General features: G+C 47.6%; 1 protein-coding gene across 5 annotated transcripts; it reads left to right on the forward strand.

Moving 5' to 3' along the window:
* The first annotated feature begins 114 nt into the window (after positions 1-114).
* Positions 115-24791, forward strand: Ilkap (ILK associated serine/threonine phosphatase). 5 transcript variants are annotated; one of them, XM_003474382.5, is made up of 12 exons: positions 115-290; positions 9008-9073; positions 9546-9602; positions 11752-11868; positions 13166-13292; positions 15011-15117; positions 15676-15769; positions 16348-16435; positions 17685-17806; positions 22559-22678; positions 23989-24070; positions 24546-24791. In XM_003474382.5, exons 1-12 carry the CDS (start codon positions 236-238, stop codon positions 24684-24686), a joined length of 1176 nt encoding a protein of 391 aa, XP_003474430.4. In that variant the 5' UTR covers positions 115-235; the 3' UTR covers positions 24687-24791. The 5 variants fall into 5 exon arrangements, with proteins under 5 accessions (XP_003474430.4, XP_013013032.3, XP_013013031.3 ...); XM_013157578.3 differs by lacking the exon at positions 11752-11868; XM_013157577.3 differs by lacking the exon at positions 9008-9073 and having other exon boundaries at positions 140-290.
* The last annotated feature ends 251 nt before the right edge of the window (positions 24792-25042 follow it).

Raw genomic sequence — 25042 nt, forward strand, 5'->3', positions numbered from 1 at the left:
AGGATGCAAACAGCACAGGAGTCCACTCGAAAGCTTTGCGCATGCGTTTCTGCCGCCCCGCCCTCCCCGCGCGCAGCACTCTGGGGCGGCCGGCCACGCCGCGCGCCAATTGGTGGCGCCCCGGGCCGGCCCGGTGACTGACGGCACCGTCGCGCCCGCTTCGCCTCCGCCACCGCCCGGGTGTGGAGCCCGGCCTCTGCTCGGGCCGCGCGTCTGTCGCCGCCCCGCTTGCGCCATGGACCTGTTCGGGGATCTGCCGGAGCCCGAGCGCTCACCGCACGCAGCTGCCGGTAAGCGGCGCGGGGAGGGAGCGAGGGAGGCGGCGGCCTGAGTGCGCGGCAGAGCCTCTGTGCCGCGCGCCCCGCGACGGGGAGCCCCTTTGCCTCCGCCATCTTCGCGCAGGGAGGACGCGCCGCCCCGTCACGCTCACGGCCCCGCGGTCTCCGTGGCTTGGCCTGCGAGTCCAGGCCCCGGGGGTCCCCTCGGTCGCGGTCGCGGCCCGCGGCGGGCAGGGGCGGCGCCGGCGCTGGGCTCGGGGCTCGGGAGCTCGCGTCGCAGGCCTGCAGCTTCGCGCTCGGGCGAGGGGGGGGGGCGCGGTGTGCTTGCGGGACGCCCAGCTGCAGACACTGTGCAGGGCCATATGTGGGCGTACTCGGCGGAACCAAGTCCGTGTTCCCAGGCCGGCAGGTCCACACGCCTTGGAGTCCTTCGGGGCCGGCGCCCGAGTCCGCTCTTCCATTCCGGAAGATGGGGCCCCGCCAGCCCGGGGGGTCGGCACACAGCAGCTCGGGCACCTGTGCAGTAGAAAATCGGAGGGCGAGGAAGAACCAGCCATTGCTGTCTTTTAGAGAGCTGAGTTCTGAGCTCGTGGTTAAAATTTAAAACTGGCGCGAGTTCCTGACTGGGTATTGCTGAACGCCCCAAAAGTGAGGCTACAAAGCCGGCAAGAGCGATTAGGGAAGGGGGCGGGGTGCATTTGGGCTCCTGAGGACAGGGAGACCTGTTACTTGCACACAGAACCGAGGAAGGGAACGAAGTGCTCCAGAGAGGCGCTCAGGGCGAACTAACAGGGCTTCGGCTGCAGGAGAGGGGCTCTGCCCTCCTGGGGCCTGGCTTCTGGCGTTCGCGTGTGCAGGGCCAGACGGGCCATTTTGCAGTCTCTCCTTTCGCCCTTGTCTCCTAATGGCTCTGTTACTGTGCTTGTATCCCTTGCCCAATCTATTGGGACAGGAGCATTTAGACAACTGCGTGTTGGGTCTGGTATGACTTAATCATTTCTAGGGAACTACAAGTTACAGTTGTGGGTAGAAACTGGCTTTGGGCAGGCAGTCATTTATCTGCGGATGGAGTCCAACTAAGCAGTGTATTTTGGGCAGAATTTGGATTTGTGGGGACCCTGTCAGCCTGTCATTTTGGTCTTTATTACTTTTTACCTAAAATTAATTTGGGTCTGTTCACAGGGGAAGGCCCCTTTACGTCAGACGATGCCCAAACAACTTGAAGCCATACAAGTTGGCACTTAACAGCCTGTCGCCATATTCATGGGAGGCTACATCCCAATTCTTTCCAGGCTCAGCTTCCTACCCTTGCTGATGGGATGGCAGAAGCGCTGAGCGGTGTTTTAAGCCCCCTTCCTGGAGAGTGCATTCACCAGAACACACATACTCTTATTGGGCCTGCTAGGCTAAGTGGGTGATTTTTTTGTTGTTTTTGTTTTGAGACAAGGACCTGCTGTGTAGCCCAGGCTGTCCTTGAACTCGAAGCACTCCTGTCTCACCTTCCCCAAAACTGGGATTACAGAGTGTGCACCACCCAACCCGAGTTTTATTTTTTTAATTTATTTATTATTTTGGTCTTTATGAGATAGGGTCTCGCTATGCTGTTCAGGCTGGCCTTGGGCTCACTTTGTAGCCTAGGATGGTCCCGAACTTGCAATGATTCTCCTGCCTTAGCCTCCCAAGTGCTGGGATTACTGGAGTGTGCCACCACGCCTGGCCCCTTGAGTTCATTTTTAAAAGTAGCTTTAAGGCAAAGAATATGTGCTTTCAGAATTTCCACATATGTCAGAAAGCTGAGGAGAATTAAGTACCGAAGTAAGTGACAGAATTAGGATCCAAAATTGCCTTAACAGACAGTTAAAACCAGCAAGATGATATTTGACAAGTTTAGCAAATCATTTGAATGAGCACAGAATCAGATTTCACATTTTTTAAAAGTATTTTTATTAACCTTCCTTTGTTTCAGTAAATTATGCTGATTGCTGACATGAACAGAAACATAAACTGCACCCTGGGCTCTACCATATGTACAGGTGCCACGGATTTCTGAGCTGATGCAAGGAACTATACTAGATCTAGTTATTTTCACAAGCTCCAAAAGCAGTTGTCTGGGAAATGCCACCAGTTTCAAGTCTATCTCGTATTAACCCAGTGCCTTCGGTAACCCTTTCCCTCTTTGAGAAAGGGTGCCACCTCCTGTCATCCCATGGTCAAGGAGGATTGAAAGTCCAGAATGGACCACTTAGCAATTTAACCAGTCAATATTGAAATGAAAAAATTTAAAAAGAACTAGGCTTGTAGCTCGGTGTGACATCTCTTGAGTTCAATCATATTACCACCAAAAGAAGAAGAAGAAAGTTGATTTTTTAAGTTGCTTTCAAAATACAGTAACTTGCTCCCAGTTTTATTTTGTTCCACCCTGGCTTGTAAAGCTGAAGGGAAGGCAAAGGTGGGGCTTAGTGGCAGAGCACATGCTTGTGACTTGTGGGTTCAGCCCCGAGCACTCAGACTGGTAGTTTGCTGTCAAGAACTGAATACTTTATTCGATTTTATTTTTTGTCTTTTTCCTTCCTGTCGGTACCGGGAATCGAACTCACGACTGCCTGCTTGCAAGGCAGGTGCTTATGCTGCTGAGCTAAATCCCCAGCCCCAAGAACTGAATACTTTATTTTAAAGAGAAAAATAAATAAAACAATGATATAGAATTTCAAAATAGGAAATTAACACTGGTTAACAGTATTGCATATTGTTTTTTTTTTTTTCCTCCCACTCCCCGTATTGCATATTGTTAATGTCAAAGTAGTTGCTCAGATTATAGGATATAGGCATGAATAATTGATCAAACAGTACAAGCACAGTTCATTTTTTTCAGTGAACTAAAGAAATCAGCTTGAGGTCTGACCTGATGGGAGCTTCTCCTGTGACTGCACACTGTTGGAAACACCTCATAGAGTAACACTGGTTTTGTTGTGCTCGCCAAGTCTATTTCTTAGACCTCTGACAAGACAGCATGAGGACCTAATACTTTTACTTTTAACTTTAGATATTTGCAGTGTATTTCAGACAGAATTTGGATTCATGGAGGTCCCTGTCAACCTGTCATTTGAGATCTGTCAACCTGTCATTAAGGTCTGTACTACTCTGAATGGCTTAGGAAATGAATGTGAATTCATGCATATTTTAGAGAAGATGTCGGAGCAAGGCAGCAGATCCATCTATAGTAGATACTCCTAAAACACAAATTGCCAGAAGAAATTTGGATAATAAGATCCCAGGAGTTTTGAAGTTGTCATTGTCCATAATTCAACTGGCGATAATTGCTGCAAAGCAGATGGAATGACTGGATTAGACATCAAATTCCTTTAAAAAGGGCTGTCTTGAAGACAGCCTCATTAAGTGATCTTTTTTTTTTTTTTTTTTGTCTTTTTCGTTTTTATCGGTACCAGGGATCGAACTCACGACTGCCTGCTTGCAAGGCAGGTGCTTATGCCGCTGAGCTAAATCCCCAGCCCCATCATTAAGTGATCTTGATGAGTATTAAAGAATTCACTTGAAATTTCTTAAATAAAAATTTATTTTAAAAAATTGATAGTATGATTATCTTAGCTATCTTTAGTATGCATATATTTCTTTTCTTTCCCTTTGTTTTCTTTTCTTTTCTCCTTTTACTCATCCCAGTTGTTCTTTCTGTTTAAGCAATTCTTTTCCATTTCACGATATCTATTGTAGATTTTGGATCTTTTAAACTTTATTAGTTTCCTGTACTGGAAAGACAATACGATGTTTACACATGCAAGTTTGATTTATTTCACCTGTAAGTATGGTCTCTAGTTGCATCCATTTACCTATAAATGCCTTGAGTTTATCCTTCTTTATGGCAGGGTAGTCTGGTAAGCCCAAGGTCCTGAGTTTGATACCACCTCCCCCCCAAAACGGCCTTATAGCAGAGTAGTACCCTTATATGAAAATACCACATCTTTTTTATTCATAAGGACTGAATATTTTTGACAGACATTTGAAACTTTTCTTTTAAAAAGTTGGAGATATAATACAGGCGTAAAGGTATTAGAAGAAACAAACTAATTGTAAAATTGTAGAAGAACCTCAAGTCATAAAACTAAAATGAAAAAAAAAAACTAAAATGAATTCTATTATATAAAAATTTTAAGTTTCAATAGGACAAAAGATACCAGTATGGCAAACTGAAACAATAATTTAGTAATCATTATGGGTACTTAGTAAGTGAAAACCTCACAAAATTAATAAGAAAAAGATAGATTAACCCACTAGAAAAATGGCCAGAGGATGTATCCTGACCATTTACAGAACTCAGTTTCTGTAATCACTGAGGAAAAGAATGTCAAATCACTGACATATTTTTCCACCCATAGGTTAGTAGAAATGGTGAAAGTATTATATTGAAAAAGGGATTTTTCATAAAGTGTGGTGAGAGTGGAAGTTATCACAGCATTTGAGGGGAAAAATTTCAGTATCTGTGAAATTTAAACTGCTTGTATCCTTTGACCAGCAGTCTGATAGTTTAAGAATGTATGTGGAGGTTTTGTCATGATGCCGCACACTGAGAATTGCTGCAAGTTGGAGGCTAGTCTGGGGCACAAATTGAGTTTAAGGCCAGCCTAACTGCATAGTGAAGCCCTGTTTCAAAAAGACAAAAAAAAAAAGCTTGTTTGTGTAAAGTTGTTTGTTGTGTTGGAAACAATCTGAATGCATCTCAGGAAGGGACTCAGATGGGTGGAGCAGTATGCAGCTGTGGTGAGCATTCAGTCAGGTACATCGGCCTGGAGCTCCTTGGTCCAGTGAGCCATGTGAATGAGGTATGTGGAGTATTGGGTAGAGTTTGCTTCTAGCTTTTAAAAATTAAAATGCACATACACATACATGTGAGCAGAAAGAAATGTGGAAAGTGTATACTGGTGTCATTGTGGAAGGGGATTAAGATAGAGCCAGCCTTCACTACCTAGTTTTTTTTTTTTTTGCTCTTGTGTTTAGGAAATATCTGTGTTACTTTTGTAGTTGAAAGAACATTCAAGAATTTAAAAACAATTTAGGTAAAATCTTTTAAAGTCTGTTTGTTTGTTTTTTTCCATCTTTTTGAGACAGAGTCTTGCTATGCAGTTCAGGCTGGCCTTGAGCTTACTTTGTAGCTCAGGCTGGTCTTGAACTTGCCAGCATTCCTCCTCCCTCAGCCTCCCGAGTGCTAGGATTACAGGCGTGTTCCACCATGCCCAGCCGGTCTATTACTTTTTTATACATAGAAACTTTTACCTAATCTGAATATGATTGATTCCTGAGCAGTTTTCTCACATAATATATGACTTCAGGTAGACTTAGCTTTAGAATGTAGATAATGAAAAAAAGAGACAAGATTATAATGGAAAAATGTTTTCAATCTTATTTCTTTGTTAGAATTAGGTGGTGGGGCTTCCAAAGTTTTAGATCAGGTTACAGTTATCCAATGGTAACAGCCCACAATAGTTTGAACTTTGTGCCTTCAAAATAGAATGTAAGGTTTTGGCTAATCAGATGTTCTCTTATGTCACTAGGATCACTGATCTAAAGTTTTTTTTTTTTTTTAAATAATTCAGCACAGCTAGGTGTGATAGTTTATGTGTCTAGTCCTAGTCTTACTCTGCAAGGCTGAGGCTTGTAGTCCTAGTCTTACTTTAGAAGGCTGAGGCAAGAGGATGGCAAGGATGATAAGCCCAGCCCATTTAGCAAGATCCTGTCTCAAAAACTATAAAGTGAGCTAGGGATATAGTTCAGTACAAAGGCCCTGGATTCATCCCCAGTGCCACTACCCCTCCCTACAAATTCCAGGTGCAAACCTTTGGTTTCATTGTTTGGTGATACAAAAGGTGCCCCAGGAATCTTACTGAGCCTCTCGGTTATCACTGTGAGGGTGAGATGATGTGATCTTCGTGGAGTGAAGTTCCTATTCCTAGAAAGGCGACCTTTATGGTGTAGTGGCCTGGTACAGCAGCAGCACGGGCTGGGAGACCGGTCTACTCCTCTGGCCGCACCAATCTTGATCAAGTGTCTGACCTCACTTCCTCAGTTTCCTCATCAGTAAATAAAACCAGTGCTGCCTACTATAATGCCTTGCAGACAGGACCTGTACTGTGTTTCCAAGTGTTTCTCAGTGTAGCCAGCAGAATATAAGGTGATCTGTGTTTGGTTGTAGTCTCTCTTGTTATAGTCTAGAGTCAGAAAAAAAACATTAAGGGCATTCTCTGGGAGTGGTGCTAGTTTGGGGAACTGACTAGGTGCTGTAGAGAAAGGAGGGGGCCAGGCTAGCACTAAGCTGGAAATGGCACAGGAGAACCAAAAATGTATTTATTACTTGGGTAAAGAAGATGGTTTCCGCTGGACAGGGGCAACAGAAGACCGTGTTTGGGTGGGCTGAGGGAGGGGCCTGTTGCTCTTCAGACTGTATCTGCCCTGTGACATACATTTCTCTCTCCTAAGTTCCCTGGCTGCTGATGCAGTGGGGTTGTGCTGGGTCCTGCCATACACATTGGGAGCCTTGTTAGGAAAATGGGCATTTAGCTGTAGGCCTGCACGAGGGAGTAGCACATTGAGTACCTGGTTATCATAAATATGTTTTAATGTCCTGTATCTTGTAGTATAGTCACCCCCCTGTGTCTGCATGGAATCTACCAACTGTGGATTAGAAAAATTTTAAAAATTGCATCTGTACTGAACAGGTACAGCCTTTTTTTTTTTTTTTTTTTACTTGAACAGTACATCTAACAGCTACTTAGTATTTACATTTCATTAGGTATTACAGGTATGGTAGAGGTGATTTAAAGTGTACAGGAAGATATTCCTAGGTTGTATGCAAAGAAGTTCCCATTTCACACAAGAGACTTGGGCATCCTTGGGCTTTGTTATCTGTGAGGAGTCCCACCACCATCTCTCCCAGATACCAGGGGAGGATTTAACTTCACACTTTCCATAAGGTCCTTACGTCACCGGTAAGGAAAGGGAAAGTATTCACAATTTGTCTTATTTTGGGTGACTCTATGGTATTAGGATATATTTTTTTCATTTGTAATAAGAGCACAAAGCAAAAGAGTTGTTTTTTGTTAACACAGGGATTTCTTATGTATTTAAATACTTCTTGCCTAAATATCCCTCAAGAAGTTTCCTTCCTTGGAGTTTATAATTTTATAATTTTTAAATTGTTTTCAAAAGAAAAGACAATATGGGCAAACTTCTTTTTTTTTTTTTTTTTGGTACCAGGGATAGAACTTATGACCTTGGGCTTGTCAGGCATGCGATTGTGCTGCTGAGCTAAATCCCCAGCCATGGGGGAACCTCTTTAACACATTCTGAACACCAGCTTGTACCACTGATGATATAAGTGGTACAGTTACGTGGGTACCACTGGTGGTTCAAGGTACCCAGCAACAGGACATTCAGATTACAGCCCCATTGTCAGCATGTTAAAGATTATAAGTTTGTTAAAGTGAGTTAGTTTTTAAACGTGTATATTTTTGTACTTGACAGCCTATGTGTTTGGTCAGTGGATTGCACTCTGTAGGCAGTGAATGGGCTGTGTGGTACCTTCTCCTCATCGAGGGGTATATGTTCCAAGAACAGGGTAGTTGCTTAAACCAAAGATAGTTATAAACTCTGTATGGACTGTGTTTTCCCCTGTAGATACATATCTATGATGTATTTAAATTTACAAGTTAGGCACAGAAGAGTTTGACAACAGAAATGAAATAGAACAATTATAGCAGTGTACTGTAATGAAATTTTGTGCTTTACACACATTATTAAGTAAAATAAAGGTTATGTAAACCATGCAGTGAGCTATTGGGACAGTTGACCTGACAAGCATGAGGGCTACTGAGTGACCATGCCCTGAAGTGACTGCATGGCATGTAGCATACAGGGAAAGGATACCCTGGCTGAAGAGCAAGTCACAGCTGCATAGGATGGCCTGCAATGGCACACACTTTCAGCAGATTACTTTGGGTGCTGTACAGTTGGCAAAGGAAGCAATTATTTCCATACTTTTCCAATTAGTATTTTTGGACTACATTTGACCTCGGGTGACAAACTGGACAGTTAGATCATGGGTTGGGGAACAACCATCCTTTCATTTTCAGTCATTTCTCCTGTATTCCTGTATGGCATCTCATATGTTTAAAAGCTTAAATAGAATTTTGGAGAACAGCTAGAGAGTTAAGCAGTGGTGGTTAAGTTTTATGTGGAAAAAATAATGGGACATAAAATTTAAGACATCTGCTTTTGCAGTACATGAATCTTCAGGTTTTTAGATAAACATTTCCCTGGCTTTCTCCTGAGGTCGTCTACCTTGAGTATCTGAAACTCCTCTATTAGCAGGAAAGATACTTATTTTCCTTAAAATATCTAGTGGATCTTAAAATGTCTGATGAGACTTCACTCATTCACTTTAACAATATAGCTGTCTGGAAAATAACTTTTTAAAATAAATTTTGTCAGGGCTGGGGATTTAGCTCAGTGACATAAGCACCTGCCTGGCAAGCACGAGGTCTTGAGTTCAATCCCTGGTACCAAAATAAAAATAAAAGAAAATAAATAAATTTTGTCCAACAGGAAGGAGTTTGAATACAATAGCAGACTGACCTCAAAGTGGGGAGCACCATGTTTTCCCTTTTGAAAGTCTGTCCTGGGTGCTCACCATGTCTCCCTGAAAAGGTTTTTTTGTGTTGTAGGGAAAGATGCTCCGAAGGGATCATTGCTCTTCGATGGCCTCCCCCCGGCCAGCAGTACTGACTCAGGTACAGTCTTCAGACTCTCCCAGGTGTGTGTCAACGTCTCTGCTCATCCTGGGATTGTAGTTGTCTCAATCTTTCTCCCTTTCCCCCATTTTCAATACACAGATGTTTTAGGTGTTGGACTGTCTTAAGTTTTGAATCCATGGCATCAGGTAAGGCAGAAAAATCTGTTAGTCACTAGCCCTGAGAAGTGCTGCCTAAATGTGGAGCAGTTTTCTCTGGTTCGTTTGAAAATTGATTGTGCTAGCTGAAATACAATTCAACTTTTCAAGGCAGAATTTTTTATTTCCTTTGAAGTAATAGGACTTTAAAATAGGTTCAAGATATTACTCACTGCAGTATGAGTTGCCACTGGATTGACGCAAGAGTCCTGAGTTTATTTCTATAACCTGCATAGGTGTCCTGGTGGGATGGATTCTGAAACGGAAGCCTTACTATTCTTTGTGGGGTCACTCCGCGTTCTGCTGTGTTTCAGGATCTGCGGGACCCTTGCTCTTCGACGATCTCCCTCCTGCTGGCAGTGGCAAGTCAGGTAAGAGAGAAACCGATTCCAAAGTGCCAGTGGAAAAAACATATACTTTCCTCATAGGCAGGGTTTATATATAGCTTTTAACAGGATTTTGGATGACAGCATGAAGTTTTAAAAACTGAATAGACACCATCATTAGGAAGCAAACATCTACTTACTTTTACATCGCCTTTTGGTGATTATCTTATGATAATGAGGATTGAACTCAGGGGAACCCAACTGCTCAGTTACATCACCAGCCCTTTTATCAATTTGCTTTTTTAAGATTTTGAGACAAGGTCTTGCAAAGTTGCCCAGGCAAGATTTAAACATACAATCCTCCTGGCTCACCCTCTCTCAGTTTTGGGGTTATATGTGTGTACAACCCACGCTCAGCTGTTAACTTCTTGGCTCAACATACTAGAACACACTTTTAAGAATGAAGAGTTCTGTAGTTTACCCTGAACCTTGGCATTAATCTTTAATTTAGCTTACTTATTTTGCAGTACTGAGGACTGAACCTAAGATCTCAAGCATACTAGACAACTGCTATACCATTGAGCTATACCTCAGCCCTATTATGAATCTTTTTTAAAAAAAATTTAGAATCCTTCCTCTGTTTGTTGTGTTTTGTTTTTGAGTGGCCTGAACGTATTGAGCCTGTTAGCACACAGTCTAACTGCACCTGACAGTGTCTAACATTCTGTTTGTGTCCTTGTTGAGTAGACCAGAGGAGTGGAGCACACAGCTGCAGATTTATTATTGTGTTGCACTGGAGCTTCTTGTGTAGAGGCAGGGCCAGTGAGGTTCAGGTGGTCCTGTGTGGTGTACAGTTATCTTCTGGTATAAAACTTGCCTTTTGTTGTCAGGTAGAACATGGGCTGCTATTCCAACTAGGTTTTTTCTATCACTAATTTATTACCATGAAATCAATGGGCCTGGGCTCTGCGTTGAAAGATTACGTTATATGCTCCTTATATCTTAGAAAACATATTATAATCACCTACATAAGAATTTTCAAGTTCTCAGGACTATAGCCTCATACCCAAAATTACAGCATGGTCATGCCATTTAGCCTGAAACTTACCAGCACTGACAGTACTCTGAGTTCCAGTGACAGTTCACAGTGCAAACAAGGTGCTTCCTGGGTCTTGCAAGAGAAGTGAAGATTCCATTTAGTTATCTCTTAGTTATTTAGAGGGAAAAAGACAGTAAACTAGTAAGCCTTTAGAAGACTTACATAGTTCCACTAGCTAACATGCTTAGGGGTTTGTGTCTTTGTATATACATGACCATGCACCTGATATTTTGGATTTCCTGAGGAGACCAAATATTCTTCTTAGGCAAGCAAGAGTCATTTACAAAAATTGACCATGTACTAGGTCATATAGTTCCAGTAAACTGTTTCTTCTTCCTGAGCACTGAAATGTCAGGAAAGAGCAGTTGAGTATGTGGTACCTTTCTACTTGACTGCAGAGACTGTATGGGTGAATTTGCTAGTAGAGGCTGCCATTGGTAGGCTGTTTGGAGCCTGCTGTCCTGGGTAGCAGTGTAGCAATGTCTTCCTGTGTCACTGATGAGAACTGGCTTAGAGGCCAAGGGATCTCGGAGTCAGTTCCCCAGAACCCACCTCTCTGAGCTTAGACCCTTTGGATTCCACACACATAAGCACTGCAGGTACTGTGAGGTGTGGCTCTGAGTACAGAGAGAGAGAGGCTGCAGCAACCCTGGCTTGCCTTTTGGATAAAGCCTTTTACCTCGTTTTGAGCCTTTTGAATACTTGCTGCTTTTTTGAACTTGTATAAGGTATGTCCATTTATTTATAGATTTGGGAAATGGTGCTATTATCAGTAAGGGTCTTTGGATGTAAAACCTGTATATGTTATAGGCCAAACATATGCATGCACATTTTCCCATATTAATTTAAATTTATAATTTTTATTGAGAAGCCTGTTGTACAAGTTCTTTCAGGGTCACTCACTCGGGACCTATTTGTTGCTGTGTTCTCCCATTGTGGGGCCTGGCACTGCCTGTGTCCTCCCAGCTGCCATGTCTGCTGGTCCTTGCTGGAGGTGTCATCCCTTTGCCAGGGCTGGGGCAGAACTCAGTCTGGTGGTGGCAGTTTCTGACAGTAGACAGCTGTGTTTCTCTCTGGCTTTTCCTTTATTCCCAGGTTCTCTCACTGCATCAGTTTCCCAGCTGGCAAAGAATGAAGGGACAGGAGCAAAGCGGAAAGCCTCCGAGGGAGAGGACGGCAGCGGAGAGCTTGTGGAAAAGAAAGTTTGTAAAGGTTTTCAGACAGTTTGAAAACACATGTATTAGACTTCATATTTTAAAACAACCCAGAGCAAAAATAGTTTCAGCTTTCTTTTTTTTGTCTTTTTCGTTTTTATTGGTACCAGGGATCAATCTCACGACTGCCTGCTTGCAAGGCAGGCGCTTATGCCGCTGAGCTAAATCCCCAGCCCCTTCAGCTTTCTAATTATACTTCTATATTTGAATCTAAGTCAGGGTTTCCTTTTTGTGGAACTGTTTCCAAGGCTGCCTTTGGTCTTTCTGCTTTGCCTTTTCTCATGCATGCCTGGCCCTAACTTGGGACACCGCATTTGCTCCTTGTAAGCACACGAGTTTTGCCTTAGCTGTCTATAGGGAATGGCAAGCTTATTGACTGCTCCATCTCTGACTCCCAATCTTTGGTTATGACTTACTGATCAGCATTAACTGAAGAGAAATAGCTGTGGATTTTTGTTTCCCATAGTGACTGCTTGTTCTCCTGCATAGATTACATCATTCAGGGCTTTAGGAGTATGTAGGGAGGGAGTGAAAAGATCCACTTCTGCTGCCAACGTACGGGCTTCAGCCTAGCCTTCCTGCAGGGTGGCTCTCTGTGTTTTATTACTTAGTGGCTTCAGGTGCCAGAGAATGAGCTTAGATGAACCTGGCTTTTAACACTTCCCACCAGCTTGAACCCCTGGCGTATGTATGGGCGTGGCTGTCCTGTCAGACAGCTAGAGGTGGTCCCATTGCTGGGGCACGTTCCCTGCTGGAGGACAGCATGCATGTAACACCCATCATGAACATGTGAAGTACAGCCAGGTTCTGTGCCCAATTAGAGTCCTTTCCTTGCATCCTCAGTTGAAGTAAAAGCAACCATCTTAACCATTTGCTGACATTCACCAGCCTTGAGCATGAAAATACATGTTTTTGTGGTCCCTAATGTGACATTTGGGACAAACTTTTCCAAATGTGAGAATTTTTCTGTCCTCTAAATTATTACTCCTTTGGATTTTCATGGGCTCCTTCCCCTCCCTGAGATGGGCATCTCTGCCCTGGCCCTGGTGCTGTGGTGCTGTGTTCCTCAGGCACAGCCCTTTTGTGCTCACTGGCTGTCCTCGTGTGTCTGCCCAGGTCAGCCTGCCCAGCAGAGACTTGCAGCTGGGGACATGCCCAAGGGCTGCTGCTTGTTTGTGTGCACTGCACCTGTAGAGGTCGCCAAGGAAAGCTGCCGCAGTTCTTGTTTGCTCTGGGACTAGGGCTTCCTGAGGCAGGGCACAGTTTTGTATTAGCTTTTTGTTCTCTTTTCCTAGGCTCTTCGGTGATCTTTGATCTGAAAGGCTATGTGGCTGAGCGGAAGGGTGAGAGGGAGGAGATGCAGGACGCCCACGTCATCCTGAATGACATCACTGAGGAGTGCAACCCTCCTTCCTCCCTCATGTGAGTGTCTGGTTGCTACAGAGACTGACAGGTGACCTGAATTCCTTCTGCACAGTGGTCTCAGCTCTAGCTGTTTTTGTCTCCTAGGGGACAGTTGTCTATGCCCGAGGAGATTCTTGTCATAGTTTGGGGAGGAGGCTGCTGCTGGCACCCGGTGGGTATAGTTCCAGACACTGCTGAGCAGGTGTCTGTCAGCAGCCTGCAGTCTTGTGCAGGGACTGCCATGGGGCGGGCCTGGGGCAGCTTCTGACAGCTGCCTAGTCTAGGTTCTGGTGGGTAGCTCCAGAAGCCGTTGATTAAAGTCTGACTGGCATTAGTGCAAGGCGATTTAGGTTATCAGGGTCCCAGAAGAACAAACAGTTTTAAGTGGTATTGAGGAAAAAAGACAACAAGCTATAGACATGCCAACTGAAATGACACCTTAGGCACAGAGCAGAAACTCAGAAGGCAGGGCATGCTGTGCTGTTGGCGTGCTCCATTTTACAGACATAGTAACTACACAGCATCATCACAGCCACATGTGTATAGTTTCCACTCTCTGCGGTTACATGTGTACTACATGTAATGTGGCACTGTTGGTTGTTGCCTTGCTGTGTGCTGGTGGGTTCTATCTAGGAGCTGAAATCCTGTGGTACGAAGGAGGGGGCGATGCTGCTGCCAAGCAGCTGATCGCAAGCAAAAAGAAGGCATGCACACCGTGCTCAGGGCTGCTTGGGGTTTTGGGGGCTTGGGAGCTTGGGGTGTGCCGGGCATCACTGCAGGGCCAGAACAGGGCCTGCAGCGTCCAGAAATGTGCATCCTTTCGGTGAGTGCAAGTCATACTTTACCAGCTCTGCCACCCCAGAGGACCCCAGGCTGTGGCTGATAGTGCCGAGCTGTGAGCCAGACAAGGGCAGCTCCTTCAGGGCCCGTGATGGCCTGCACTGAAAGGGAACCCCGAAGCAGTGCTACAGAATGAGTGTCACTTCTCAAGGCCTGCCATGTGCTGCTTGGAGCGGTTTTCTTGTTTCCTTTTATTCCATTCATTGAGTTTCCTGGCAAAACATGAAAGGGCGTAGGAATAAAACTGCAATGGAGGGTTTGGGTTTAAAAATTAGATATTAAAATTTGAGTAACAATTCTGGAACTTCATTGATGTTTTAAAGACATACTTGACTATCTTGGACCAGTAACTGGTAATGTTTAAAGCTAAGTCTGATTTAAGTAAGAAAAGAGTTCCCAATTTTGATTTTGTCCTCACTGAGAAGTCAGTTAACTGTGGTTGGGGGCTTTTTTGGAAAGTGAGAGTTACAATATTTTTCAGTTAGTAATCCAGCTTTTTTCTTTTCTCCTGTTTTTCTTTTTTTTTTTTTTTTTTTTTGTTTTGGTACTGGGAATCTAAGGATCTTTTTTTTTTTTTTTTTTTACCTTTAACTTTTTCTCGGTACCCGGGATCGAACTCACGACCACCTGCTTGCAAGGCAGGTGCTTATGCTGCTGAGCTAAATCCCCAGCCCCTGAATCTAAGGATGTTATGCTTACCAGGCAGACACTGTGCTGCTGGGCTCTGTCCCTGGCTAGTTTTTTTCCACTTGTGACAGGGTGACTGGTGTCTTACTAGTGTGACTTTGTCTTTAGTTCATTTCAGTTCATTACCTGAGATGAGCTTTTAAAAGCTTTATTGAGGATGTATGATGTTTGCTGTGTGAATTTCGTTGATTCTCAATTAATTCTTCCAGTACTCGGGTCTCGTATTTTGCTGTTTTTGATGGACATGGAGGAATTCGAGCCTCAAAATTTGCTGCACAGAATTTACATCAGAATTTGATCAGGAAGTTCCCTAAAGGTGAGACTGTGAAGTAAATCAGCTAACATGCTTTTGGAGCTTGTATGGGTGGCGATGTAAGTCTCAGATATGGTGTTTGGCCTTGGGGAGGAGTCACTGATCAGTCTTTCCAGCACTGGGGGTCAAATGCAGAGTTGTATTGCCCTAATTGTATCCAGCAGAGTCTCACTGAGTTGCCAGCCTGGTCTTAAGTCACAGTCTGCCTGTCTCAGCCCTCAGGGCAGCTGGAGTTACAGATGTGTGGTCACTGCACCCAGTAATAATGCCCTCCATTGAAAGTGTCACGTGGCAGGCAGAGTGGCCTGAGGCTGAGTGGTATGGCCATGCTGCACTCCCTGAGCGGCTGGTACTTCTCAGGTCTCCCTTGAATCGTCCAGGGTGCAGTGAGTATCTTCGCTGCTTTGCTACAGGGGAAGTTAGCAAGTCCAGTCCATGTGGAGGAGACAGATTGTTCTTATGTGTAGAATTCAGCTGATTTGTGGAAAGTTCAGAAGCTAAATGACAGTGGGAAGGTGATCTTCCCTCTTTGAGAGACTGTTCTTTGGCTCTGTGTCATAGGAGATGTGGTCAGTGTAGAGAAAACGGTGAAGAGATGCCTTTTGGATACTTTCAAGCATACTGATGAAGAGTTCCTTAAACAGGCTTCGAGCCAGTAAGTACAACTTGGTTCAGAAGGACCAGTGTGCGGCAGTCCTTGGCCACATTTCAGGTCTTTGGACAGGGCTTAATAGTAACACTCCCTGTGTTTAAAGTGCCCGGCACCCAGAAAGCTCTTTGAATCATTACCTGAGAAAAAGCAGAAGCCAGTGAGTCCAGTCAGCTTTATATCACTGCTGACACATAATACCTGGTGCAGAATACTTGAGAAATGCTAGTTTTATTTTGGACTTAAAAGTGCAAGATGGATTGGCCCCATTGGTTTGGGCTTAGTGCAGATCATGGGAGTAGCTTGAGTCAGCCCAGAAGCAGAGGAAGACCCAGTGCAGTCCCACCACCCCATGGAGGGAACAATGCAGTGAAGTCCCACAATCCTCTTCCCAGGAATATCTGCTGACATGGGCCTCCCACTGGGTTTCTCCTCAAAGCCCACAGCACTTCCTGGAGGCACCTCCTGGGAACTAAGCCTTTAACTTGAGGGACACGGCTGTACCCAGACTTGGCTGTGAGGGTCAGGGAAGCATCCACTTTGGAGTCAGATGGTGGTGATCGCCTTTCTGGTGTCTTCCCCAGGAAGCCTGCCTGGAAGGATGGATCCACTGCCACCTGTGTCCTGGCTGTGGACAACACCCTGTACATCGCCAACCTCGGAGACAGTCGGGTATGTGGCTCTGGGTCATCCACCTAGGTGATGGCATGGTCCTTGGGGGAACCTTAACAATATGAACGTTTGATGGTGGCCAGTAGAACCTTTTGGTGGAGTTGGTGCCGGACTGTGCAGTACGACTCCTGGGGGAACAGAACCAGCAGCTACGCCACAGTGGTTTGTCCTCTGGGAAGGGTTAATGTACCAGCGCTGCTTTCTTTTCCCCCATGCACTTGTGCACATGTGTGTACGCTAAGGGGTACTGTGGCTTGGAATTTAATCAGCATCCCAGTAGCTTGGATACTCATTTCTGTGACCCCTCAGATGGTACTGCTTGAGAAGTATTTACTCCTTCCTCTCCAGGTCATTGTGATTTCTTGAAACTTGAAAGTTGTAGCTAGAAAAGTACCAGTGAACCCAGGGCACCATGGCCAGCGAGAGCCCAGAGTGGCTTTCTCCAGTGGTGCTGGTTGACGGCAGTGACATGAAGTTCTCAGGGCTGGCTCCAAGCATCCCTGCTCCACTTGTGAGCAGTGCAGTGCCGTTGCCATGTCCAGCCAGCCCAGTGCTCCTTCAGACACACAGTGACTGCCCACACCAGCAGCCTTTTCTGACCCAGCGTCCCCCACAAGAGGGCCTCGGGGCTGTTGATTCTTCTGTGGGACTGCAGCAGGGAGCATGATGGCCCCTCCTGGTGGAGTTTATGTCCTGGGCCCTCTGTTCTCTGGTGGACTGACTCTTGGACATGGGAGTTTAGACCAAGTGACTTCAAAGCAAGCAGAAGGAAAACCAGTGTGCATGTGTGCACACATGCAGACACACACACAGTTGTGAAACCGGGGCAGTGTGAATCCTGACCGTGCAGGTGTCTGGAGGTATGGCACTGATACTCTGGCTGTGTCCTCCGTGACACTGCACAGTGAGCCTGTGGGTAGTGAGAATGTGCAGGTGCAGACCCCTGCCCTCGTGTTTGTCTCTTGGACACGCAGGCTCATGCCTGCCTTTCATGTCACAGCTGTGACAGCAGCCATGGTGAACACTGGCTGTGATCATCCATTTAGCACCAGAATTGGGGCTGAGACTGTGACCACTCCCCATCTGGGGTGCTGTCACTCATTTGTGCTGTTTGACACACATTTGATGTGCAGTTCTCTGAACTTCTGTTTGCCAGCAGGCAGCTGGCTCCATTGTTAACCTCTTTTGGCTGGTAACTTTACATCTTGCTCACTGCATTTCATGACTGCTACAATACCCCTCTTCCCAGGCAATCCTATGTCGTTACAACGAGGAGAGTCAGAAACATGCAGCCTTAAGCCTCAGCAAAGAGCATAATCCAACCCAGTATGAAGAACGAATGAGAATACAGAAGGCTGGAGGAAATGTCAGGTAACCAAAGGGCCGATGGTGGCCCAGGGCAAGAGGGCTCTTGGCTACAGAAGACCTTCTAGAAGTCACACTTCTGTGTCACAGTCTTGAGCATGATAAGACCGTGTCTGCGGTCTAGCACTGGTGACATACGTGGTCTACCACTGGATGACTGTGGTTGGCTTTCGTTTGTGTCCAAGCAGAGCAGTTTGTACACAGGAAACATGACTTACATTTACAAAAAGACAGACCCTGCCTCCAGTTAATGTTCTCCACTTGCTATATTTTCTCTGAACCTAGGAACCATTTTAAGTATATAATATGTTCAGTTGTTACACCAAGTGGGTTAACAGTTTTGAGTTCCCCAGATAGAAAAATCTAAAATGGTTAAACAGAATGACTGCAGGGTAAGGAGGGCCGAGCCTGTGCTCTCCACTGCTTGAATCCAGGAAATAGACATGGCGCCTCGGACACAGGTGAACTTCAGAGGATGCTGACACCTTTGGGCTCTCAGGAACAGTTTCCCTGGTGCAGAGAACTGTGTACCACCTGGTTCTACCTTCACAGTTTCTGAATCATTGAGGATCACGTGCCTGCCCCGATTTGTCCTCTGCCATCTCCCAGGATGCTAAATGAGAGCTTTCATCCCTGAGAGAATTCTACTCTTAAGTGCACTGCATGATGAACTTGACTGAAGTATTTCTGGTCTGACCACTAGTTTTGTGTTCTGTTGGATACAGAAGTAGCGGTGAGCATGAGCCTGTAGTGAATTGTCTGTGTGTGGTATATGTGTGCACACGCTGAGCCCAGTTCAGCCAGTGGTGTTAGCATGCCCCTGGAGGGGAGTCCGTCCTCTTGGGGTTGGTTTAAAACCCCAGCCTGAGTGAGGAGATTGTACTCACACTGGCTTCAGTTTACAGTGGGCAGCAGTGGCGCCAGGCCGATAGCTCTGTGGTCCTCTTGGGTTCTGCCCTCTGACTGCTCCTCTGTACCCAAGAGCAATGTTTAGATGCCCAGAGGGCTCACCTGGCAAGGCCCGCATCAGAGACCTGCAGTGACTCTTTGCCCCTGAGCAGTAGCGCCTGCTTGGATCTGCTCTCAAATCTGGGCCAGGGCCACCCTCCCAACCCCATTTTTTGTTAACATTTTCAAACATGGAACAAAACTTTAAACTAGTAAAGCAAATTTCACTGCCACCTAGAACATCAGGTAACATTTACGTGTTTGCTCTGTCTCTCTGTGTGTGGTATGTGTGTGTGTATAAGAGACTTGAAAGCTATGTGCAGACATGAAGGTATAACACCAAAGTACTTAGACACGTATCTCCTGAAGGTAAAGACATTCTGGAGCTATTGGTGACCCCTTTGACACAGCTGAGAGCAATGCTGGGTTAGAGTAGGTTGTCTATACCCCTGTGTCCCGAGTTCCCCAGTAGACACCTGTCTTTGTTTCTTAAGTCACCTGCATACATTTCCCTTGGCCTCGAATATCCTGCTAGGCTCTGAGCCGTGTCAGTCCAGGCCAGCACTGACCCAGTGCTTAGAGTTTGCCTGTTGTTTCACTGTACAGTTGTCAGGTGTTTTCTGTAAACCGGAGGTTGGGTCCGAAGCCTTTTTCAACGTAAGAGGGCATGTTGTGGGGGAATGGGGTAACCTAGTAGTCCTGTGCCCTCTACCCCCCTCCCAGTGAGCACTTAGCTGTGGTGTGGTTCCCTGTGTGATTGACAAGCTCCTGTCATCTGTCACCGACAGCGTTAGTGCCCCTTGGTAATCATAATCGAGTGTGAATGAGTCACCAGTTCATTAAGGATTGCACAAGCAACGTGCTTTCCCCTGCAGTCCTTCCTGCTGCCAGCAGGCATCTATGAAGAAGTCTCTGCCTCACCAGGAGGGAGCGATATATCCTCTTCTGGGGAGCAGAGTGAATGTGGAGTCCCCACCCCAACCCACCCCATGCCTGCCCTGCTCACTTGCAGGGTGGGTGAGTGGTCCGCAACAGGGTCCATTTCCCCACCTGTGGGTCCCAGTGTGCTGAGACAGTGCTCCCTCTGCAGGGCTGGGTGCTTGCTCCTCCTGTCATCTCAGGGCAGGCATGGGCACTGCCTCAGGGCGGCTCCTGTGTCCTTTCATGTGTGTGTCTTCATCTTTTAAGCACCAGAACCCAGCTGCAGGGGTGTTCATTTCATCAAGATGTGTTTTTAATTAAATCCCTTCAAAGGACAACTGGGAAACAGCACATTTAAAGTGATGACTTACACTGCTGATTGTCACAGTTACTGTCACAGGGTTTTTCCTCTTTTTGTTTGACTTAATATTTGTACTTCTTTTCTCTTATGCTGGAGATTGTAGTTCCTAATAACATTACTGTGTGTTTCTCAAAAGCCTTCAGAATTGTGGTGGTAATGAGACTGAGGCGCTGCCAGTTGCCCTCTTGTGTGGAGTGAGCCTCACTGTAGAGTCACTGTCCAGTGCTGTGTGGCAGGTGAAGTCGTTGTCATCACCGTGGTTTCAGTAGATTGGTTGTGATCATTAGCTTTCTTTTTTTTTTGTCTTTTTCGTTTTTATTGGTACTAGGCATCGAACTCACGACTGCCTGCTTGCAAGGCAGGCGCTTATGCCACTGAGCTAAATCCCCAGCCCCATCATTAGCTTTCTTGTGCTCACTTTGGGGGGCTCTGTCTCCTTTATGGATTGTGTGGGGAATTTGAAACGCCTGGCCCTGCTGGCAAGAGTGTTACGTGTCACAGCACATGGATCACAGTGCAGCTGTGCCTCAGAACCCAGACGGTTGGTTCCAGACCAATCTGGGCACTTGAACAACATGCTGTCTCTCATAGGGGCTGGGGCTGGGACTCCGCAGAGAAGCTCTCAGGTCCGTCCCCACAGCCACCAATGAACACCAAACAGAATTACCCTGCGCCCCAGGGTATGCCTGGGGGTGTGCCCTGAAAAACTGAGAACGGGGTTCCGCTGCTCATGCACTTTTGTTTACTGCAGTAGTGGTCACTGCACTGGAACACCCCCACATCAGAGCTGCAAGGGGGAGGGCAGGGACAATGGGCCATGTAGATGGAGCTAAGCAGAGGGCAGGTGATTCCGTACCCAGTGTCCTCAAGGAATCACGGTCCCCAGTAGTCGAAGGGTTGCTGGTGTGGAGAGGGTGGGAGGCAGTGCTTCCTGCTAGGGGACAGTTCCGGCTCAGAAGGAGGAGGTGGTTTTGGAGAGGGGCAGTATGAGGTGCCTGGTGCACCAGACTGTGCTGCCTAGGGTCTGATAAGGGATGGGCACCACAGCTGGGGACCTCCTGCTATCTGACTCAGAGTGTGGAAATGTCATGCTTTCATCCTGACCCTTTCACTGTGTTTCCTGTTTTGCCTCTGGGGTGTCTCAGAAAAATAAGCAAATCCACACTTGTATTCTCATTTCCTTACCTTCCTACCCAGGAGGTGTCTGTGCCATGGGTCTGAGCAGGTGGGGAGGCCCTTGCAGGAGCCTTCAGACTTATACCTGTCGATGCCTCGCCCAGCGCTGGGCTTAGTGCTGGCTTCTCAACATCCTGAAGTAGGTCTTCCACTTGTCCCTGAGGTACCCATCCTGCTCACACAACAGCTGTGGCATTTGCCATTCTCCTGGAAGCCAGAAGCTGGCACCTGCACTGCCGGGCCTCAGCTTCATAGGCCTCTGTCACAGGTTGGCCCAGTGGATCTCAGTGTGTCCCCAACCTGACTCACATGCCAGAGATCCTGAGGTTATCTCAGCCTCTGGTCTGTGGTTGTGAGGGAAAGCCTGGAACTTCCTGTTCCAGCCTGAGGACATGGCTGAGATCTGGGGCTGTGCTGAGCAGCGAGTCCACTGAAGGGAGCATGCGTCCCCAGTTGAGTGGGCATTGAAATGGAAAGAAGTAAAGCAGCAAAGCCAGGCCTGGAAGTGTGTGAGGGCCAGGGGCCCAGTCTGGGGAGGTCTGGCTCCTAGGGCCAGCAGATTGGTGTGGCAGGTTGAACTTAGCCACTTCCTGTGAGCCTTCCTAGGGGAACACCTGGAGACCAGGAGGGTGAATTTTTAGCAGTTAGTGAAAGGAGAACCTTCATGAATCCCCAAATCCGATGGTGCCCAGAATGCAGAGGTTGTAGGAACAGATACGTGGGGCATGCCTGGGAGGCCCTGGGGCAGTAGGCTGGGTTGCAGGAGGGCCCTGAGCCATGGGGCCGCAGCCTAGTACCAGCTTGTCCTTAGCAGAACCCTGCAGGGTAAATGGGTGGGCTTCCTGCTCAGTCTCCTGGGTTTTGCTTTGCCCTGCCAGCTGAGTGGCACATGTCACGTGTCCCCTGTGGGGTGTCACAGGAGTCAGGCAGGAGCAGACCACTGTCCATATTGTTACTGAGGCGTTTCCAGTGATGCCAGTCTTCTCCTGGGCCCAGCCCTGCTGGCTGTCATGCTCTCCTGTTGTTCCTGCTTGGGAATGGAGGACTTGGACCCGGGACTGTGCTCAGCACTGGGAAGGAAAGGTGGCAACCCAGCCTTGTCACTGCAGGGGTCCAGCCCACACTGGATGGGTGTGTGAGGGGCCCAGGCCACCCACGCAGAGCAGCCTAGGAAGTGCCTGGAATCACAAACGCTAGTGGCCGCATGGAGACACAAAAGCGGCACTGCTGGTCAGGGATGTGGCCAAGCCTAGATCTTACACTCATCCATTTCCTGCCTTGAGGGTCAGCTTCTAAGTTGTGTGGATCCACGCTCTGTCAGGTGGCATCTGATATTCTTCCCCTCCTTTTAGGGATGGGCGTGTCTTGGGCGTGCTGGAGGTGTCCCGCTCCATTGGGGATGGGCAGTACAAGCGCTGTGGGGTTACATCTGTGCCTGATATCAGACGCTGCCAGCTGACTCCCAATGACAGGTAAAGTCACCTTCCCAAAGGCCTAGTATGCATACGCGTAGCATGTGTGGTTGTTCCCAGATGGCGTCCAGCCTCTGCTGCAGGGGTGCCTGTGGGGGTGACAGCAGTGTCTCCGCACTGTGCTGGGCTGTGGGACAGTATGTGAGTAGTAGTTGGGGCACTCAGGGGGACAGACCTTGCAGTCAGGTGTCCTAGCAGTGTGAAGAAGGCTGGCCATGGGGGCCTTGCTGTGGGGAAGGCCTTACTGCTGTCCAAATGACAGTGTGAAAGCGAGGCAGGTGCCAGTAATGGCAGCAGGGGGCTTGGAGGACACGGAGAGTTGAGACAAAGAGGGTGTTTTGGGGAGAGAGTTCTACAGAGGCTTTGGATTTTAGCTCATGGTTGGTAGAGAATTGAGCGGCTTCAAGAGGGGCTTGCCAAGATGGGATGAGAGACTGTGTGGATGTCTCCCTTCCACACGCCTAAAACAGGGCATACTGTCACTGAGGGGAAGCCTCAAGGAGTTCTAGTCAGAGCTTGGGTCACAGTGCCAGGGAGCCTGCAGCCTGGCACAGAGCCAGGTTGGGGCCAGGGCGGAAGTATGGTAGTAGCAGGAAGGAGTGGAGGAAAGTGCAGGAAAACGGGACTCACTGAACTGAGAGCAAGCAGGAGCCGAGGCAGCACTATTGCTGGGCCCAACCACCACCACCTCCCAGGGCTGCAGAGCCAGAGACCTGGCCTTCACAGGGCAGCTTCCTTTTGTTATCCCGGCTCTGACTGTACACGGAGGGGCAAGAGCCAGTGTGTCCTCAGCCCCACCCTGCCTCAGGCGTGGAGGTGTTCCTGGAACATGCTGCCTAAGTTATTGCTTTCAGAGAGAAAAGAAAAGGGTGCTGCAGTGTGCAGAAGCCGGTAGCCATCCAGAGCTGTGCCCGGAGCAGGAGGGCAGCAGCTGTGTGGGAGCCTTGGTGCTTGAGGCCTTGACAGCATTCTGCAGGGAACATGGGCTTTGAGTGTTGAACAGTCTGACTCTGGGGTCCCCTGGGGTCTTAGACCTTCCGGTGTGCCTCACTTAGGGCTCAGCTCAGCTCAGCTCAGCTTCACATCCTTGAGGGATGGCGCAAGACTGTGACCATTGATCCAGGTGTATTCACCTGGCCTTGGCGCCCTTGGGTTCTCTCTGATTCTCAGCACAGTGCTTAGCACTGGAGGTGTTCAGGCTCAAGGGTAGAGACCATGGGGGGCCCAAAGTTGATTTTAAGAAATCTCTGGGCCACTTTGTTTCTATAGTTTGCTGCTAAACTCATTTATGCTTCTTCCCGGGGTGGTAGGTTCATTTTGCTGGCCTGTGATGGGCTCTTCAAGGTCTTTACCCCAGAAGAAGCCGTGAACTTCATCTTGTCCTGCCTGGAGGTGAGGAATGTCACCAGAGGGTGACAGTTGTCCCAACTCCATGTCCTTTGTTCAGGGCCACCCTTTGCACTTTGTCAGTGCCCAGGAACTCAAGTCACTTCATTCTGCCAGCCCCATGAGGAAGAGCAGGTCATCCCTTGGCTGCTGTGTCTTGAGAGGCTTGTCTTTTTGGTCAGCTTCCCTGTTTCTGAGACACAGTACCTGACACCCACAGCTTGAAGGAGCTCGATTAGGCACATGGTTTCAGAGTGGTCAGTCCATTGGTTGCTGGCTCCAAGGCAAGAGCACTGTGATGGAAGGACGTGGTGGGCAAAGGAGGCAGAGGTTAGGAAGAGTGTCAGACCTTTCCCAAGGCAGCGTCTCAGTGACCTGCTCCTGCAGCTGGGCCCCAGACAGCATGTGCACCCTGAGCATGATGGGTTCTCAGATCAGTCAAGGTGCTGACCATCCACTTGGGCCCCTTCTCTTTCGGTAGGATGAGAAGATTCAGACCCGGGAAGGGAAACCCGCTGTAGATGCCCGCTACGAGGCTGCGTGCAACAGGCTGGCCAACAAGGCAGTGCAGCGGGGCTCTGCAGACAACGTGACCGTCATGGTGGTGCAGATAGGGCACTGAGGGCTGGGCGGGCTGTCCTGCAGGTGCCACTACGTGCGTGTGCTGCGTGTCTGCGCACTCCTGTGGGACTCCCATGGCTGTAAATAAAGGTTTCTTTCTTTTTTCCCTCGCCTTTTAAAGTTCCCTTATTCCAGAGTGATTGGCTCTTCCGGTTGAGTGTCTGCTCCAGAGTACGCTCTGGTCCCTTCCTGTCTTGAGTCCTGGAGGTCACTCGGGCTGGCTCATGCTGACACAGCCTCGGGAGTTAGGCCCTGCAGGCCCTCGTCGTGCATTCACCTCAAGATGAGCCCCAGACAGTGGTGCCCAGTACAGACGAGCTGGGACCAGGAATGAGCCCTCTCATATCCCATCACTGA

Source organism: Cavia porcellus, unplaced genomic scaffold, assembly GCF_034190915.1.
Source record: "Cavia porcellus strain 051 isolate PalLab524CR breed Dunkin Hartley unplaced genomic scaffold, mCavPor4.1 scaffold_26, whole genome shotgun sequence".
NCBI lineage: Eukaryota > Metazoa > Chordata > Mammalia > Rodentia > Caviidae > Cavia > Cavia porcellus.